Source organism: Hemitrygon akajei, chromosome 11 (genome assembly GCF_048418815.1).
Source record: "Hemitrygon akajei chromosome 11, sHemAka1.3, whole genome shotgun sequence".
NCBI classification, from domain to species: Eukaryota; Metazoa; Chordata; class Chondrichthyes; order Myliobatiformes; family Dasyatidae; genus Hemitrygon; species Hemitrygon akajei.
Genome location: NC_133134.1, coordinates 21,230,404 through 21,249,835, shown reverse-complemented (window position 1 = coordinate 21,249,835; position 19,432 = coordinate 21,230,404). Strand labels below are relative to the sequence as shown.

Below are 19,432 nucleotides of genomic sequence, written 5' to 3'. Positions count from 1 at the left end.
TTCGGTGACCAGAACTGTACACAATATTCCAAATTTGGCCTTACCAATGCCTTGTACAATTTTAACATTACATCCCAACTTCTGTACTCAATGCTCTGATTTATAAAGGCCAGCGTTCCAAAAGCCTTCTTCACCACCCTATCTACATGAGACTCCACCTTCAGGGAACTATGCACTGTTATTCCTAGATCTCTCTGTTCCACTGCATTCCTCAATGCCCTACCATTTACCCTGTATGTTCTATTTGGATTATTCCTGCCAAAATGTAGAACCTCACACTTCTCAGCATTAAACTCCATCTGCCAACGTTCAGCCCATTCTTCTAACCGGCATAAATCTCCCTGCAAGCTTTGAAAACCCACCTCATTATCCACAACACCTCCTACCTTACTAATCAGCATACTTACTAATCCAATTTACCACCCCAACATCCAGATCATTTATGTATATTACAAACAACATTGGGCCCAAAACAGATCCCTGAGGCACCCCGCTAGTCACCGGCCTCCATCCCGATAAACAATTATCCACCACTACTCTCTGGCATCTCCCATCTAGCCACTGTTGAATCCATTTTATTACTCCAGCATTAATACCTAACGACTGAACCTTCTTAACTAACCTTCCATGTGGAACTTTGTCAAAGGCCTTGCTGAAGTCCATATAGACTACATCCACTGCCTTACCCTCGTCAACATTCCTCGTAACTACTTCAAAAAATTCAATAAGGTTTGTCAAACATGACCTTCCACGCACAAATCCATGCTGGCTACTCCTAATCAGATCCTGTCTATCCAGATAATTATAAATACTATCTCTAAGAATACTTTCCATTAATTTACCCACCACTGATGTCAAACTGACAGGTCTATAATTGCCAGGCTTACTTCTAGAACCCTTTTTAAACAATGGAACCACATGAGCAATACGCCAATCCTCCGGCACAATCCACGTTTCTAATGACATCTGAAAGATCTCCGTCAGAGCTCCTGCTATCTCTACACAAACTTCCCTCAAGGTCCTGGGGAATATCCGGTCAGGACCCGGAGATTTATCCACTTTTAAATTTCTTAAAAGCGCCAGTACTTCCACCTCTTTAATTGTCATAGGTTCCATAACTTCCTTACTTGTTTCCCACACCTTACACCATTCAATATCCTTCTCCTTAGTGAATACCGAAGAGAAGAAATCGTTCAAAATCTCTCCCATCTCCCTCGGCTCCACACATAGCTGACCACCCTGATTCTCTAAGGGACCAATTTTATCCCTCACTATCCTCTTGCTTTTAATATAACTGTAGAAGCCTTTCGGATTTACTTCCACCTTATTTGCCAAACCAAACTCGTAACTTCTTTTAGCTTTTCTAATCTCTTTCTTAAGTTTCCTTTTACATTCTTTATATTCCTCGAGCAATTCCTTTACTCCATGCTGCCTATATCTATTGTAGACATCCCTCTTTTTTCGAACCAAGTTTCTAATATCCCTTGAAAACCATGGCGCTTTCAAACCTTTAACCTTTCCTTTCAACCGAACAGGAACATAAAGATTCTGTACCCTCATAATTTCACCCTTAAATGACCTCCATTTCTCTATTACATCCTTCCCATAAAACAACTTGACCCATTCCACTCTCTCTAAATCCCTGCGCATCTCCTCAAAGTTACCCTTTCTCCAATCAAAAATCTCAACTCTAGGTCCAGTCCTGTCCTTCTCCATAATTATATTGAAGCTAATGCTATTGTGATCACTGGACCCGAAGTGCTCCCCAACACATACATCTGTCAGCTGACCTATCGCATTCCCTAACAGGAGATCCAACACTGCCCCATCTCTAGTCGGTACTTCTATGTATTGTTGCAAAAAGCTATCCTGCACACATTTCACAAACTCTAAACCATCCAGCCCTTTTACAGAATGAGCTTCCCAATCTATGTGTGGAAAATTAAAATCTCCCACAATCACCACCTTGTGTTTACTACAAATATCTGCTATCTCCTTACACATTTGCTCTTCCAACTCACGCTCCCCATTAGGTGGCCTATAATACACTCCTATCAGTGTTACTACACCTTTCCCATTCCTCAATTCCACCCAAATAGACTCCCTAGAGGAGCTCTGTAATCTATCCTTCCAAAGCACCGCCATAAGATTTTCTCGGACAAGCAATGCAACACCTCCTCCTCTGGCCCCTCCTACTCTATCACACCTGAAGCAACTAAATCCAGGAATATTTAGTTGCCAATCACACCCTTCCTGCAACCATGTTTCACTAATAGCTACAACATCATAATTCCAGGTATCAATCCACACTTTAAGCTCATCCACCTTTCTTACAATGCTCCTAGCATTAAAATAGATACATTTAAGATACTCTCCACCTCCTCCTCTCTTTTCATCCCTAGCAATGCATTCAAATTTATTATCCTTTTCTTTCTTCTCCCCTACAACTTCGGGCTGAGCGCATCCCTCCTCCATCACCTGCCTGTCCTCCCTCACACACGGTCTACTTACTTGCTCTACTGGTGAACTAACCTCCTCTCCCATAGTTTCCTCAAATTGATTTCCGCCCCCCCATCTTACTAGTTTAAAGTCTGCCCCGTAGCCCTAGCAAACCTCCCCGCTAGGATATTGGTCCCCCCAGGATTCAAGTGTAACCCGTCCTTCTTGAACAGGTCACGCCTGCCCCAGAAGAGGTCCCAATGATCCAGAAACTTGAATCCCTGCCCCCTGCTCCAATCCCTCAACCACGCATTCATCCTCCACCTAATTCCATTCCTACTCTCACTGTCGCGTGGCACAGGCAGTAATCCCGAGATTACTACCTTTGTGGTCCTTCATCTTAACTGCCTTCCTAACTCCCTATACTCTCGTTTCAGGACCTCTTCCCCTTTCCTACCTATGTCATTGGTACCTACATGTACCACGACCTCTGGCTCCTCACCCTCCCACTTCAGGATATCTTGGACGCGATCAGAAACGTCCCGGACCCTGGCACCAGGGAGGCAAACTACCATCCGGGACTCCCGATCACCTCCACAGAACCGCCTGTCTGAACCCCTGACTATCGAGTCCCCTATTACTATGGTCCTCTTTCTTCTATCCCTACCCTTCTGAGCTACAGGGCCGTCCTCTGTGCCGGAGGCCCGGCCACTGTCACTTCCTCCAGGTAGGCTGTCCCCCCCAACAGTACTCAAACATGAGTACTTATTGTCAAGGGGTACAGCCACTGGGGTACTCTCTAGTACCTGCCCCTTCCCCTTCCTGACCGTGACCCACCTATCTGCCTCCCGTGGCCCCGGAGTGACCACCTGCCTGTAACTCCTCTCTATCACCTCCTCACTCTCCCTGACCAGGCGAAGGTCATCGAGCTGCAGCTCCAGTTCCCTAATTCGGTCCCTCAGGAGCTGCAGTTCGGCGCACCTGGCGCAGATGTGGACGTCCGGGAGGCTCGGAGACTCCAGAATCTCCCACATCCGACACCGAGAACAACAAGCTGCCCTCACACTCATACTTCCCGAATAACTGAAAATAACAAGAACTAAAAGATAAGCCTACTGTGCCCTCTTCCGCCTAAGCCCTCTGAGCCCAAGCCCTACACTCTGCTCCCGACTCACTCCGCTGCCCGCAAACGAAGCTGCCCGCTGCTTAAGGCTGCATTCTTTTTATATCTTCCCTCCTTCCCAGGCCTCCTTCACGCGCCTGCGCAGTCCCGCCTCTCAGAACTCCGATCTGAGAAGCAATTTGAAAATGGCCGCCGCCGCACTTCTTCTCAAAGCCTCGCTGTCCTCTTCCAAAAGAGAACTGCCTCACTCCTTCTCTCCTTTTTATATCTTCCCTCCTTCCCAGGCCTCCTTCACGCGCCTGCGCAGTCCCGCCTCTCAGAACTCCGATCTGAGAAGCAATTTGAAAATGGCCGCCGCCGCACTTCTTCTCAAAGCCTCGCTGTCCTCTTCCATTTATTCAAGGACAAGCTCCCTCTTGCCCAAATAAACTGGGCATGATTTATGTAAAATCTTGTACTGCATTTTAGTCTTTTACTATCACGAGTTTATTTTTTATATTTATTCTACCAAAGCAAAATGTACATTTAAGAGTACTATTTCCGAAGAAAAGCTAAGTTAGAACAAAAGTGACAGAATTCATTTAGCAATTATAAAAATGAAAGATAAGCACTTAGCAACTGGGACACCTGCATTTTTATTGGATTAAACAATACTTTTTTTCTATTTTAGTTTTATTTGGAAAATAGTTTAAGTACTGCAACTTTAGCCCTGATTTTTTTAATACGTTTCAAGTAATATTCAATATAATTGTTCCAAAAATTTATTTTACGTATAATGCTTATAAAAAGTGTTTCATAAATTCAACTAAAAATCATTTAAATATAAAGGTTATCCATTGAAAATCGGGAATAAGATCCATCGATATATACGATCAGAGTCTGGAAAAGTTTTGACATTATAATGAACAAAGCATCTTTGTTCAAGATAAATCCTTAAGAGGAATTGAATTTTTGTTTCAACTGAACAGTAAGGAGACAGACTTACTGAGTGCTTCAATGAATCCTGTTCTGAATGAAGGCTGAACATTGAAAGGTCCCCATTCAAGATTACATCAGCCAAAGAATTCACCAATGGCCTATAGTGTATAATTAAAAACACCTGAAAAACAAAAATAGTTAATATTACTTAACACATGTTAAAGTGTTCTGCTGAAAAGCTTCCAAGGAATATTAATAATAATACTTCAGAAACAGTCATGACGACTGGAGACACAGAACAGGCAATCTTTATGGTTATTAAAGCCACACCAAGCAGCATCCTCGGTGTTCTTTGAGAAGCCCATGTCCTTGAAATAACTAGATTATGTTCTCAACATTTATTAAAATCCTAGTATGTTAATGGCTTGTTAAATTTCATATTTAAGATGATATTAAAAACCATTTAAATCTGGATTGACAAAGTGAGGTTGTATACCACATTCACCTCACAGTAACAGTCAAACCAACCACTCTTCAAAGTAAATTTATTATCGAAGTACATATATGTCAGCACATACAACTCTGAGATTTATTTTCTTGAGAGCATTCACAGTAAATACGAAGAAATAGAACAATCAATGAAAAACCGCACACAAGATGGGGAGAAAACCAAAATGCAAAAGACAACAGACTGCAAATACAAAAAGAAAATAAAGCAACAAACATCAAGAAAATTAATGAGAGTCCTTGAAAGTGAGTCCACAGGCTGCAGGAATAGTTCAGAGCTGGGGTGAGTGAAGTTGAGTGAGTTATCCTCTCTGATTCAAAAGCCCAGTGATTGAGGGGTAATAACTGTTCCTGAACCAGGTGCTGTGGGTCCTGAGGCTACTGTATCTCCTTCCTGATGGCAGTAGCGAGAAGAGAACACACCCAATATTGTAAGGATCCTTGGATGCTGGTTTCCTGTGATAGCATTCTTTACAGATGTGCTCAATGGTGGGGAGGGCTTTACCCGTGATACACTGGGCCGTATCCACTACTTTTGGTCAGCATTTTCATTCAAGGGCATTGGTGTTTCCATACCAGGCTGTGATGCAACCAGTTATTATACTCTCCACTACGGACTGATAGAAGTTAATCAAAGTTTTGCCAAATCTTTGCAAGTAGAAGCAATGTCGTGCTTTCTTTGTTAAAGCACTTACGTGCTGGACCCAGGACACATTCTCTGAAATGGTAACGCCAACAAATTTAAAGTTGCTGACTCTCTTCACCTCTGATCCTCTATGCTTGATTTTCAACTGCATTTCTATCCTGCCATCAACATCCTTGCAGTTTCCACAGATTAGAAACTCAAATGATTTACTCATAAAAGCAGGTTAGAGGTTTGTTATGCTGTGGCAAGTAACTCAGCTTACACCTGCCAAAGCCTTTCCCTATTATCTATAAAACATAATTTAAGGGCATAACTCTTCAACTTGCCGGGATGAGTCCAAAAGCAATCAAGAAATTTGACACCATTCACAACACAAGAACCTGTTTAGACTGGCACTCTGCTGACCAGGCTAAACATTCATTCCCTTCATCAGCTGTAGGGTGTACCATCAACAAAATACACTGCTGTTACTTTCTTAATTTATTAGCACCTCACAAACTCACTATCTATTACTAAAAGGACAAGGACAGCAAGTGCATGGAAACATCACTGCTACCGGTTCCTAAGACTTGGAAAAAGAACATCGTTTCTTCAGTGTTATTGGATCTTAACTCAGGAACTCTCTACCCAGCACTATTCTATCAGCATTTCCACCACAACTGCAGATCACACAAAAAGGTGGATCTTCAGCACCTTTTGTAGAGCAATTTCAGACAGATTATAAATCTCGTCTTACTGATGACATTCACCAACCAAAAAGATATTTTGGGAAATGTTTTACAAGTTTTTGAGCATATACTGTATATGTGGTCATTTAACAAACCAAACAGAATAGATTGTGCTGCAAAGACTTTCAATGAACCAGGGTTATGGGCTAGTTTACATACAACAATATAAACACACACACATATATTAATTTATTGATTTACTTATTTAATTTTCTTCCTCTTTCTATATTATCATGTATTGCATTGAACTGCTGCTGCCAAGTTACCAAATTTCACGACGCATGCTGGTGATAATAAACCAGATTCTGATTTAATTTGACAAAGCTACAGCTGATATTAATTTACACTAATTCTTCATTAATCCCATTTTTAATTTTATTCTCCTTAATTCCCTCTGGATGGAACCACTTATCTCCACATTAGGGACAACACTCACTAACTAGACTGTCTTTGGGACGTGGAGGACACCAGAGCACCCAGAAGAAACCCCAGCGGCCACAGGAGGATCAAGCAAACCACTTTTACAGCAGCTTCGGTCAAGATTAAACCTGGATCTCTGGTGATCTACCACCTGCACCATGGCTGCACAAAATGGCAAGAGTTGCTGAGCGTCAAAATAAAAATTCAATAGACACCCCCAAAACACTCAACCACATCAGAATTTCACTGGATGCACAGTGACTTAGGTTACCTGTTTGAAATGGACACGAGACTCGTTAAACACAAATGTCCTGCATTGTTTGCAGCCAAATGTAAAATTCAGGTACAGGAATGTTGCACACGTCTGCCTTGTACAAAAGGCAATCAGAGGCCTATCTACTGATGTTTATAGGACATCCAGTCAAAAAGAAAAATACAGTCGGCCCTCCTTATCTGCGAGGGATTGGTTCTGGGACCCCTCACAGATACCAAAATTCGCAGATGCTCAAGTCCCTTATTCAACCTGTCTCAATGCGGTGGATCTTAAGACCCAGCAGAACCCCAGACCTTATTTAACCTGTCTCAGTGCGGTGGGACATTAGGACCCAGCGGCAGAGATCTGAATTTGCAGTGTTTCTGTTCACGAAAATAATCACAATAACAATTGAAAACAAAGTGGAAATAATAAAGCAATCAGAAAGAGGTGAAACGCCATTGGTCATTGAAAAAGCAGTAGGCTACGTCGGTCAACGATCGGAGCAATTTTAAAGGATAAAGTGAGAAAGACTCTGCCCCTATAAAAGCTACAATTATTACTAAGCAAAACAGTGGTTTAATTATTGGGTTTTGAGTTTTTGATCCTCCACATCAACCCAGCACGGGTGCAGAGCGCACTTGGGAGTGATCCGTCACTAGATCGAACTCGGCGCTGAAACATACGTTCTTAAGTGTTTTATATGCATAGAAAGGTAAAATATATACTATATACAAAGACAAACGTTAGACTAACTGACGCTAAATAATACCGGATGTACCTGTTCCGACTTACTTAGTAAGAACTTTCTATTTTTTTTGATCCTGATCCACGATAACCCACACACATCCTCCCGTATACTTTAAATCGTCTCTGGATTATTTATAATACCTAATACAATGTAAATGCTAAGTAAATAGTTGTTATACTGCATTGTTTAGGGAATAATGACAAGAAAAAAAGTCTGTACGTGCTCGAACAGTAAGTGCTGGAAGAGCACTTCCGGGTTTTCGCGATTTGCGGTTGGTTGAATTCACGCATGCAGAATTCGCGGATAAGGAGGTCCGACTGTACTCAGCAACATACCAGTGGATTTTTGAGGCCAATCCGTCTAACCTGAGACAATGAATATCCACAGCTTTTTCATTTAACCACTAAGTGCAACCCTTACAATCATGAATTCTTCATAAATGAACATGGCCTCACTAAAATTTTCAATCTTAAATTAACTTGCACAATAGACCACATGCTAAAGCATCTTCAAATGAACTAAAATAGTTCTTTTAACAAATAAAAACCCTCATAACATATATTCTTCAACAAACCAATTGTCCAAAGTTTAAATATTGTTCTCACATGTGAGAACTGTCAAGAACCTTAGATTCCCAAAAGCCAAAATGTTCCCTCTTATACACTAATCATGCAGCCCTTTTTCTCTCCCTTTTACGGATACCATTGAGGTTAGTGTTCTGAATTTCCTACTCTTGTTCATTTCATCCTACATAAACTGCCTACCATCTACCATCCACCATCTACCACAATGAATAGTCACTTCAAAGTCTCCTCTGCCAACTCATTCTTTCTCATGAACATAAAATTCATAGAATATATCATCTTCACCGTTTCTTTTCATTCTGCAATTTTCTCTATTTTTAAAACGCAAGGGCATCATTAGGAAATCACCACTGTACTCAACACGTGGTAGTCTGACTTTCTGATACCTATATGGAAACTTGCCTACTACTGAAGGGAAATATGAACATTCAGCTGTGGTAAGCTGGGGCTTTGGAACTTTTAAATGCCACTGGATGTAAAAGGGGCATGCTTTAATAGATCGCAGCTCTCAAACATTTAATGAATTGCTGTAAAGTTATGCTCACTGCATATCCAAGTTACGAATATGACGCACATAAAATTCCCAAACAGCAAAGAATTCAAAGTTTAATGTAACTTTAAGCTCTGATGGCACCCTGAACTCAACTGAAGATAATATTAGCTTTATTTTTCCTGTACCTGTACTTGGAAACATACAGTGAAATGCGTAGTTTTGCGTCAACGACCAGCAGAGTCTGGGGATTGCGCTGGGGCAGCCTAAAAAGTGTTGCCACGCTGCTGGCGCCAATATATCAGGCCCGCAACTCATTCACCCTATTGTACAAGTTTGGAATGTGGGAGGAAAACGTAGCACTCGGAGGAAACCACATGGTCACAGAGAATGTACAAACTCCTTACAGACAACGGTGGGAATCAAAGTCCAATCGGTGACCGCTGCTGCTCTAAAAAAGCGATTGTGCTAACCACCACACTACAGTGCAATCCTGCGCACAAGACCTTCACCTTGCTCCATTGATGAAGCCAGGTTTCCCAAAAGAATAAAATTTCAGTATGCAACTAAAGCTACATGTATATCAATACTATTCCTGGCAGTAAATTCATTGAAGGGCAAACAACTGACATTTAATATCAGATGATTACAAAACAAACTCATTGAAATGGACTAGCAAACATTTCTTTATATGGTCATGATCTTTACTCAAAAGAGCAGTCGAACTCAATTTTGCTGCCCAACCTCCGTCACTTTAGTATAAGGTCCCCTTACACCCAAAAAAATTACAAATTCAGAAGCTTCCTCATTTGTTTTGTGGGTTTATGCAAACCTTCTAAGTACTGTTAATCTAAATAAAGCAGAAGCTGTATGAAATTCAATCTTGTCATATGCCAAAATGTTTAGGGGAAATCTTACTGCATTTAGATGACATACTTGGACATCAGCTAGGACCAGGATGAGGAATCACAGCCAATAAAATTAATATGAAAATCGAAGTCTGAAGTATTTATTTCAGTACATTTATTAGACAGACAGACATACTTTATTGATCCCGAGGGAAATTGGGTTTCATTACAGCCACACCAAGAATAGTGAAGAAATATAGCAATATAAAACCATAATAATTAAATAATAATAAGTTAATCATGCCAAGTGGAAATAAGTCCAGGACCAGCCTATTGGCTCAGGGTGTCTGACACTCCGAGGGAGGAATTGTAAAGTTTGATGGCCACAGGCAGGAATGACTTCCTATGACGCTCAGTGTTACATCTCGGTGGAATGAGTCTCTAGCTGAATGTACTCTTGTGCCTAACCAGTACATTATGGAGTGGATGGGAGTCATTGTCCAAGATGGCATGCAACTTGGACAGCATCCTCTTTTCGGACACCACCGTCAGAGAGTCCAGTTCCACCCCCACAACATCACTGGCCTTATGAATGAGTTTGTTGATTCTGTTGGTGTCTGCTACCCTCAGCCTGCTGCCCCAGCACACAACAGCAAACATGATAGCACTGGACACCACAGACTCGTAGAACATCCTCAGCATCTTCTGGCAGATGTTAAAGGACCTCAGTCTCCTCAGGAAATAGAGACGGCTCTGACCCTTCTTGTAGACAGCCTCAGTGTTCTCTGGCCAGTTCAGTTTATCGTCAATTCGTATCCCCAGGTATCTGTAATCCTCCACCATGTCCACACTGACCTCTTGGATGGAAACAGGGGTCACCGGTGCCTTAGCCCTCCTCAGGTCCACCACTAGCTCCTTAGTCTTTTTCACATTAAGCTGCAGATGATTCTGCTCGCACCATGTGACAAAGTTTCCCACCGTCGCCCTGTACTCAGCCTCATCTCCCTTGCTGATGCATCCAACTATGGCAGAGTCATCAGAAAACTTCTGAAGATGGCAAGACTCTGTGTTGTAGTTGAAAGAATCCATAAATTGTACAACCTTGAGATTGGTTTGCTTACAGGTAGCCACAAAGCAAGAAACCCAAAAGAACTTAATTAAAGAAGAAAAAAATAAAAATAAATGACCAACACTCGATGCCAAAGAGAAAGAAAAAGAGACACAAAGCATACAAACAACATTCTGAACCAAAAGTGAGCCCTCAGGTCCAAAACCCAGAGTAGGCCCAAAACCTCACTTATCAGTTCGTATTAGCGGGCACGGAGCACAGCAGACGAGGCAGTTTTAATAGCCAATGTGTAATCGAGAGAGGAGTGGCGAGCTCAGAGATCAGCTCTGGATCCCGACACCTTTTCTTTGCCATCTATCTGGGCTAGCGATTAAATTGACCAAACAACAGAACAGCTAAAGGCTCTGGTGCCCTAGAAAGAGGAGAACATCGCGGAGTGTGAGCAAAACCGGCTCTCGTCTCCAATCTGGGCTGGCATTTAAGTTGTCTAAACAATGGATCGTACCTCACACTAGGACCCAGCTGCAGCAAAAGGCTCTGGGCCTAGACCATGCCATCTAGAGACTCCCTCCAAGCCCAGATTTTGCCACCCAGCCTGAGGCCACTCTCAAGTTCTTCAAAACAGCTTGGTTCCCAGAGTGATCCAACCTTGCTCCCAGGCCAGTTGTATAGGCATCAAATCTCTTCTGACCAGGCCCCAACCTCCTCTTGGTGCCCAGAGCAATCCAACTTAGCTACCAGGCCAGTTGTACAGGCACTGGAACTCCATCTGCGACACACCATCTCAGCTCATCCCCCAAACTCACCCCCTCACTGTTTGCGGCAATAATTTGACACAATTTACCTCAGAGAGATTATTTTTAGTGATGGATTTCTTAACTACCAGTGAGCTGTCACATGTGTTCAGCAGCGCCATCTTAACTGGAAGATATGCAGGAGTAAACCACTAAACCTCATAAGATCATGACAGATCTGCTTGCAGCACCACAATCCCTCAACCCAATGACCTCCTTCCTCATCGCTTATCCAAAGTCAATTGATATTCAACATAAAATATTTAAAACTTCTGCTTCCACACCTTCTGAGGCAGAAAGTTGCAATAACTTGCAACTCTCAAAAAGAGGAAAAAGAAAATATATCCATCATCTTCATCTTAAATGGGTGAATCCTTATTTCACAAAGGAAATCATACCCCTATATTCCTACATATGAAAACACTTTAGGATCTTGCATGTTTCACTCACTCAATTCCTCCAAAACTGCAGCAGGTAAAAATCTAGCCTGTCCAACACTTTCTCCTAAGAAAAGCTACTCATTCCATGTAGCAGTCTAGTACAGTCCTTGTTTGGACTGCTTCCTACATACAAACAACCTTCCTTAGAAGAAGCCTGTCCACAGAGCTCTATGTAGTCTCAGCAATGCTCTATGATGCATATCCTGCCTATTTCTGCCTTTCTCATTCAAAAAAAGATGACATTCTATTCGCTGTCCTAATTGCTCATTATAGTTGCATTCTAGCCGTTCATGAATTGTGCATTAATGGACACAGGTCCCTCTTTTCCATAAGCTCCGCAATTGCTCACTGCATATTTCTTTCCTGGTTCTCCTGTCAAAATGGACAATTTCATATCTTCTCACACTGTATTCCATTTGCACGATCTCTGTGCATTCATTTAAACTATCTATATCCCTTGATAATCTCCTTATGACTTTTTCAAAACTTAATTTCCTACCCAGCTTTGTGTTATCAGCTTTACCAACCAGTTCATTCAGTCATTTGTATAAATTGCAAAGTGAGAACTCACCACCAATCCCTAAGGCACGCCACTCATTTTGTAGAGCTAACCAGAAAAAGACCAACTTACGCATATTCTTGATTTCCTGTCAGCTAGCCAATATTCTACCCACACTCTTAGATCATGAGCTTTTCAGTGATAACTTCTCAGAATCAGAATCAGGTTTATTATCATCGGCATGTGTCATGAAATTTGTTAGCTTTGTAGCAGCAGTTCAATGCAGTACATAATATAGAAGAAAATAATAATAAATAAGTAGATCAGTTACAGTATACATATATTCAGTTGATTAAAAATCATGCAAAAACAGAAATAACATATTGAAAAAGTGAGGTAGTGTTCTGATGTGGCACTTTCTCAAATACCTCCTGTAGATCCAATGACAGTACCAATGACGTTTCCCCTTTAGCTAAACCACTGTACTTCTTCCAAGAATTGAATGATTGGGTCAAATAGGATTCCTCTCACAAACAATGACGAATTGATTTTTTACAATGCCCTGCTTTAAGTTTATTTTAGCTTAATTCAAATTTTAACTGAAATCCTTATTTTAGTTTAAAGCATTTTTCCTATATTAACTCTTAAGGTAACTGACCAAAGGTTTACTGTTATCATCTTCTCTTTTTGAAAAAAGGAATTACATTTGTTATTTTCCAAGAAAATGGAATGTTCTCCAAATCTAGGGAATTTTGGAAAATTAAAACCAGTGCATCCTAACTGCAACTATACTATAAGCCACCAAGAAGAGGAGGACAAGATACGTAGGCAGATAAAGTGCAGAAACAACAGGGTGTCATAGTGATGGGGCTTTAACTTCCCCCAATATTGATTAATATTTCCTTAATAGAAGAAGCTTAGATGAGGCATGATACCCTTTGTGCATCCAAACTGGATTTCTGAAGCAGTATGTGGAGGAGAGAACATACTGGACCTTCAATGACAGAAACCAGCCTCAATTCCATGGACTCTGTTTGGACTTCTTGCTGTCTCAGTGAAGCAGCCACTATATATTCTAATACACAATTCATTCTTATCAAATAGGGAATTTTATGTAACTTTAAAAATAGCCTTTTGATTAGCTGAATTTCTGTCTTCTTATTGGTAAATAATTTACAAACATTTTTCAGGTAGATCAGAATTTTTGTTAACAGGAGCTAGAAGACAATAAAAGGACAAAACTGAAGGCTCTGTCAGAGTACATGTAGCATTCAAAACAAAGCAGAAAGAGTTCCAAGTAGAATTAAATGAACTGAAGGGTATTACCAAGGTATGGCAGCATAGGTGAGATCTGGATATGGAACACTGTAGGGTATGCATAAGTTAGGAAGAACAGAAATTTGGGAAAATGTAGAGCAGTGACTTTCTTAATTAATGATAGCCTTTGTGCAATAGAGTAATGTGCATATTCAGGAAACCAGGTCATAAATACAGATTGTTTGACAATAAGAAACAATAAAAGCATGAAATTGCTTGTGCATGTGATGCACATAGATGGATGGAACACAAAATGCACAATGGAAACTTATCAGCCAGTTATGGTGGTAATCCCGGGAGGGTTTAAACCCATATACTATTGGGTGGAGTAAAAAATGAGACAACATTCCTCCAGAATGATATCACAAAAGCATATGACAAAATAGATGACACCAGAAAATCCACATAACGTTTGGCAATCCCCAATCCAGAGTCCAGAGAGGCTGCTGCGTATTAATATCGCGCTAACATCTTAGCGCGTTCCCCGGAAAGGAGCTCCAAATCCACCAGACAAAACAAGACCAAAAACTAAAGCTACAAGACCTGCACAAAACCACATAGTTACAACATATAGTTACAACAGTGCAAACAATAGCATAATTGATAAAAAAAAACAGACCATGGGCACAGTAAAAATAGTCCAAAGATGTTAAAAGACTATAAGTTCAAAAGAAATCACCACACAGTTTCCACAAGTCCTCAGGGTCCCGACAGACTCGCCATCCCACGCTGGCGGCAGAAGGGAATACCCCCGCTATGGACTTCCACGGCACCGCCCGACTCAGCCTCGCAGACACAGCACACAATGAAAGCTCCGTTGAACCCAGCCTCACAGACGCATCACACACCGAAAGTGACCTGACCGCAGTGGACTCCGTGTCCGTCGAACCTCCGAGCCGACGACCATCCCCTCTGGCACAGTTTCTCCGAGCGCCATCCTCTGCCGAGCGTATTAAGACAGCCCCGCCAACGGCCATCGGCAATGTGACCCCGAGGACTGGGGGCCTGTTCTTCCCAGCAGAGTCCTGGACCTCACAGCAGCAGCAGCAACTAAGAGGGTCTTCCTGGAGATTTCCCGATGTTCCTTCGTGCTCCCACGTCTGTTTTCAATCGATTATGGTTGCGCACGGCACCCCACCACAAATAACAGATAATCAGCTTCGGAGTGGCCGCTGCAAGCTGCATCGCGCCACCATCTTGGAATTTGAATCTACTTATTATCTCACCTCACCTGGATCTACCCATTAGCTGCCAACTCTTGTTTACGCCACCTGTCCACACTGTCCATTATCCAGCTTTTGTTCAGATCAAATAACATGTTTTGACATGAAACATCAATTTCTCTCGGGGGGGGGGGGGGGAGAGCAGAATGTTAGCTATGAAAGACTGACTTTAAAACAGAATGTAAAAAAAAATTTAATTTTAACTTTAATTACCAGTATGACAACCAAATTCAAAGGAGGGCATACAGTATGTCTGTCTGCACAGTCTTCTCAATGTCTGCTCAACAGTTGCAGATACAATATTTGGTTTGAATAGGGGAGTACAGCAAGTTAAGCTAACATCTCAAACAACTGATGTACATCGAACAAAATTTTTTCCATTATCTATCAAATTCATTTTGTTAGGTTTTAAACTAATAGGCTACTACTAAAGTTTCTTTTCAATTTTCATTTGATTACTTGTTAAGCAACAGGTTAGTTTTTTTAATAGCATCACATTCTATCCTTGTTCATTTTAACACAGTAGTATCAACTTTGTTTTTAAATTAATTTGCCATTAAAATTGATAACCTCTGTCTTTTAGAACAAAATCGTTCTGCTCGTCTGCCAGCAGAAGCAGTAGTATTCACCCTCGTGCTTCTTGTATATACTTCTGCACAGGTACATACAAACACCTGTGAAACGTTCTCTCCACTCCAATACTGGAATGCAGAAAGGCCGCAACAGTGGCAGTAATTCCCCAGTTATGTGAATGGAAGTCATTTGTTAACTTAGATTTATTTTTTAAAAAACTTGAATTTTTAAGTACCTATAAAGTATGCGCAGATTTATTTGTAAAATTCAACTTTTTTTTTTAAATGCCTCTGAAATATCCATTTCAGCCTAAGCTTGACAAGGAGATTGCCCTAACATGTTTTGCTTTGTGAACATGAGCAACTTAGAAGACATTCTGTAGTGTTTTTTTTTTCAGATTCACTTCAGAGCCCACAAGATCAGTCATAGAAAGAATTGTCTCCATCCTTCATTAATATACGCCAGTAGCATATGCAATTGGCTCCTTGCTGACTACAAAACCTTCATTATAAACCAGATGCTGTTGCATGAAAAACAGTATCTTACATACCTGTGAAAGGAGATATAATGAAGCCTGACAGCTGATCTTTGGACGGTCACCACACTGTTAAAAAAAAATTAAAAATTATCATCTTCAAATATGAACACTTTGTTTTTATATTAAAATATAATGTTTATATTTTTTCTAATTTTATGAGATATTTAATTGATCTTCAATTCAAAAATAAACATTTCTATCCATAGCTATGTTAAAGAATCCACCATTTCAGTAGACTCACATGGTACCAATGAATATTTTACTTCTGTTGCAGCAATAATATAATACTGTATTTCAGTGGGAGATATTACTTAGCTTGGAATCAAAATCCTATTTAGCTCCTAAAAACCTCTGGAAACAAACTTTATCAAATATTGTGTCAATCTCTATTTTCTAAAAAAAAAATCATTCATGTTTAACATGTATGTAACTGAAGGATGTCTATATCATGCAATGACAGACATCAAAAATTGGTATAAAACAGTTAATGCTTGGGTTGTGTGGGTGGGGTGGGTTTTCCAGTTCCAACATTTCTTTATTGTTTAGGACATGTTTATATTTTGACCTTACGAATCTACGTTTACATCTCTGCTCCCAGACTGCTATTGTACCGCTTGATTTTTTATATGCCTGCTGCCTTTTATGCATTAGTAATTGATAATGGCTAGTGCACTTAAATTTGTGAGCTGGAATGTAAAGGGACTGAACCACCCTGTTAAAAGGAGGAAGGTTTTCTCACATATTAAACAACTCAAAGCTGACATTGCTTTCCTCCAAGAAACTCATATTTGTTGTTTTGATAACTCCCGGCTTCTATCAAAGTGGGCGGGTCAGCATTTTCATTCATCCTTTGCCGCTAAAGCTAGGGGAGTCGCCATTCTTATTAACTCAAATATTCCTTTTGAACTCCATAATAAAATATCGGACACAAATGGCCATTTTATTATTGTTTCTGGTAAACTATATAACACTAAAGTTGCACTAGCAAACCTGTATGCCCCCAACTTTGATGATGTTAACTTTTTTGAACGGTTTTTTTCCTCGCTACCAGACTTAAACTCATACTCTCTTATATTGGGTGGTGACTTTAACTGTTGGTTGGATCCTAAACTGGACCGATCGTCCTCTGTTACCAGATCACCTACCAAATCTGCCTTAGCTATTCAGTCGTTTCTCTCTAATTTTGGTATCTCTGATATATGGCGTTTCCTCCATCCTACGGAGAGAGATTATTCCTTTTTCTCACATGTTCACCATACCTTCACTAGAATTGACTATTTCCTACTCGATAACCAACTTATCCCATTTGCCCAAACTTGTGACTATCAGAGTATTCTGATTTCTGACCATGCCCCAATTACCCTCTCTCTGAACTTTCCCAGTCTCCCTCAGAGGAACAAACACTGGCGGTTCGATTCAACTTTATTATCGGATGATGATTTCGTAAAATTTATTAAAGACCAGATAACCTTCTATTTTAACACTAATACATCACCTGAAGTGCCATCCCAGATTGTCTGGGATGCCATGAAAGCATATTTGAGGGGTCAAATAATCTCTTACACAGCAAATCTCAATAGAAGATCCCGTGCAGATCGAGCAGACCTCATTAACCAGATTAAAGATGTGGATCAATTATATGCCCAAACTAAGAACCCTGAATTATACAAGAAGCGCGTTGAACTCCAAACTAAATTTAACCTTCTGTCCACTCAACCTGTCGAACGCCAACTTCTCGAAAGCAAGAGCCGCTTTTACATTCATGGGGATAAGTCTGGTAAATTCCTAGCCAATCAGCTGAGGCGTACCAAAACCAAACAACATATTACAAAGATCCGGAAGGAGAACGGAGACTTTACATCGGATCATTTAGAAATTAATGACGCATTTAAAAATTTTTATTCTCGGCTTTATTCCTCTGAATCCCTGAATGACAATATCCCTGTGGATCAATTTTTACAGAATCTGAATATCCCCTCACTTTCATCTGATTTCAAAGCCAAACTCAATGCGCCTATATCACTAGAAGAAATATCTTTTGCAATTTCTGCACTGTCCTCAGGGAAATCTCCTGGACCTGATGGGTTCCCTGTGGAATTTTATAAATCATTCTCCTCACTTCTTTCTCCTCAGTTACTTTCAGTACAATCTGACTCGTTCAATTACGGCAAATTGCCACCCTCTTTCAATGAGGCATCTATTATTCTTCTTTTAAAAAAGGGCAAAGACCCAACAGAGTGTTCCTCGTACAGGCCGATCTCTCTGCTCAATGTTGATGTAAAGATCTTAGCTAAAGTGTTGGCTCATAGATTAGAAACCGTTATTCCCTCCATTATCTCTGATGACCAAACAGGCTTTATTAAAAACCGTCTCCCTTTTTTTAACATTCGGCGTCTATTCAATATTTTATACTTAGTTCCAACTGGGACTCCTGAATGTGTTATCTCCCTTGATGCGGAGAAAGCATTTGATCGTATAGAGTGGAACTACCTTTTTGCAGTTTTAGAAAAATTTGACCTCGGCCAAAGTTTCATCTCTTGGATCCAATTGCTGTACCTGTGTCCTACTGCTTCTGTTCTAACTAACTTTCAGAAATCCCAAGTATTCAATCTCAAACGTGGCACCCGTCAGGGATGCCCCTTAAGTCCCTTTCTCTTTGATTTGGCTATAGAACCTCTGGCGATAGCATTTCGAAAATGCCCTGAACTGACCGGGATTTGGAGAGGGGGTGTTGAGCATAAAGTCTCTCTCTATGCTGATGACTTTCTCTCATATCCGTCTACATCCTTACCTCTAATGCTTTCACTTCTTGACCAGTTTAGCCAGATCTCTGGCTATAAACTCAACTTACATAAGAGTGAACTTTTCCCAATTAATAAAGAAGCACAAGAACTAATATTTCGTGATCTCCCTTTTAAAGTAGTCCATAATCAATTTACTTATCTTGGAATTACAGTCACAAGGAAGTTTAAAGATCTCTTTCGTGAAAACTTTGTCAATCTTTCATATGCTACAAAACAGAGTCTGGTACAATGGTCACCTCTATCTATGTCCTTGGTAGGTCGTATCAATGTTGTCAAAATGTATGTTCTCCCCAAATTTTTATACTTATTTCAATCTATCCCAATTTTTATTCCTAAATCTTTTTTTTGATTCCTTAGACTCTATTATTTTGTCATATCTGTGGCAGAATAAGCGCTCTAGAATTAATAAAATCCACCTCCAAAAATCTAAAAAAGAGGGTGGCATGGCTTTACCTAACTTTCGCTTAT

General features: G+C 40.6%; 1 protein-coding gene across 7 annotated transcripts in view; it reads right to left on the bottom strand.

Annotated features, from left to right (window-relative positions):
- clec16a (C-type lectin domain containing 16A) overlaps window positions 1-19,432 on the bottom strand; it is a 230,884-nt gene that overhangs the window by 157,098 nt on the left and 54,354 nt on the right. For all 7 annotated transcript variants that reach the window (XM_073060358.1, XM_073060359.1, XM_073060354.1 and 4 more), the window contains 2 exons: window positions 16,173-16,226; window positions 4,548-4,661 (listed from right to left, as the gene is read on the bottom strand). In XM_073060358.1, coding sequence (XP_072916459.1) covers window positions 4,548-4,661; window positions 16,173-16,226 — 168 coding nt within the window. The remainder of the gene's footprint in view (window positions 1-4,547; window positions 4,662-16,172; window positions 16,227-19,432) is intronic.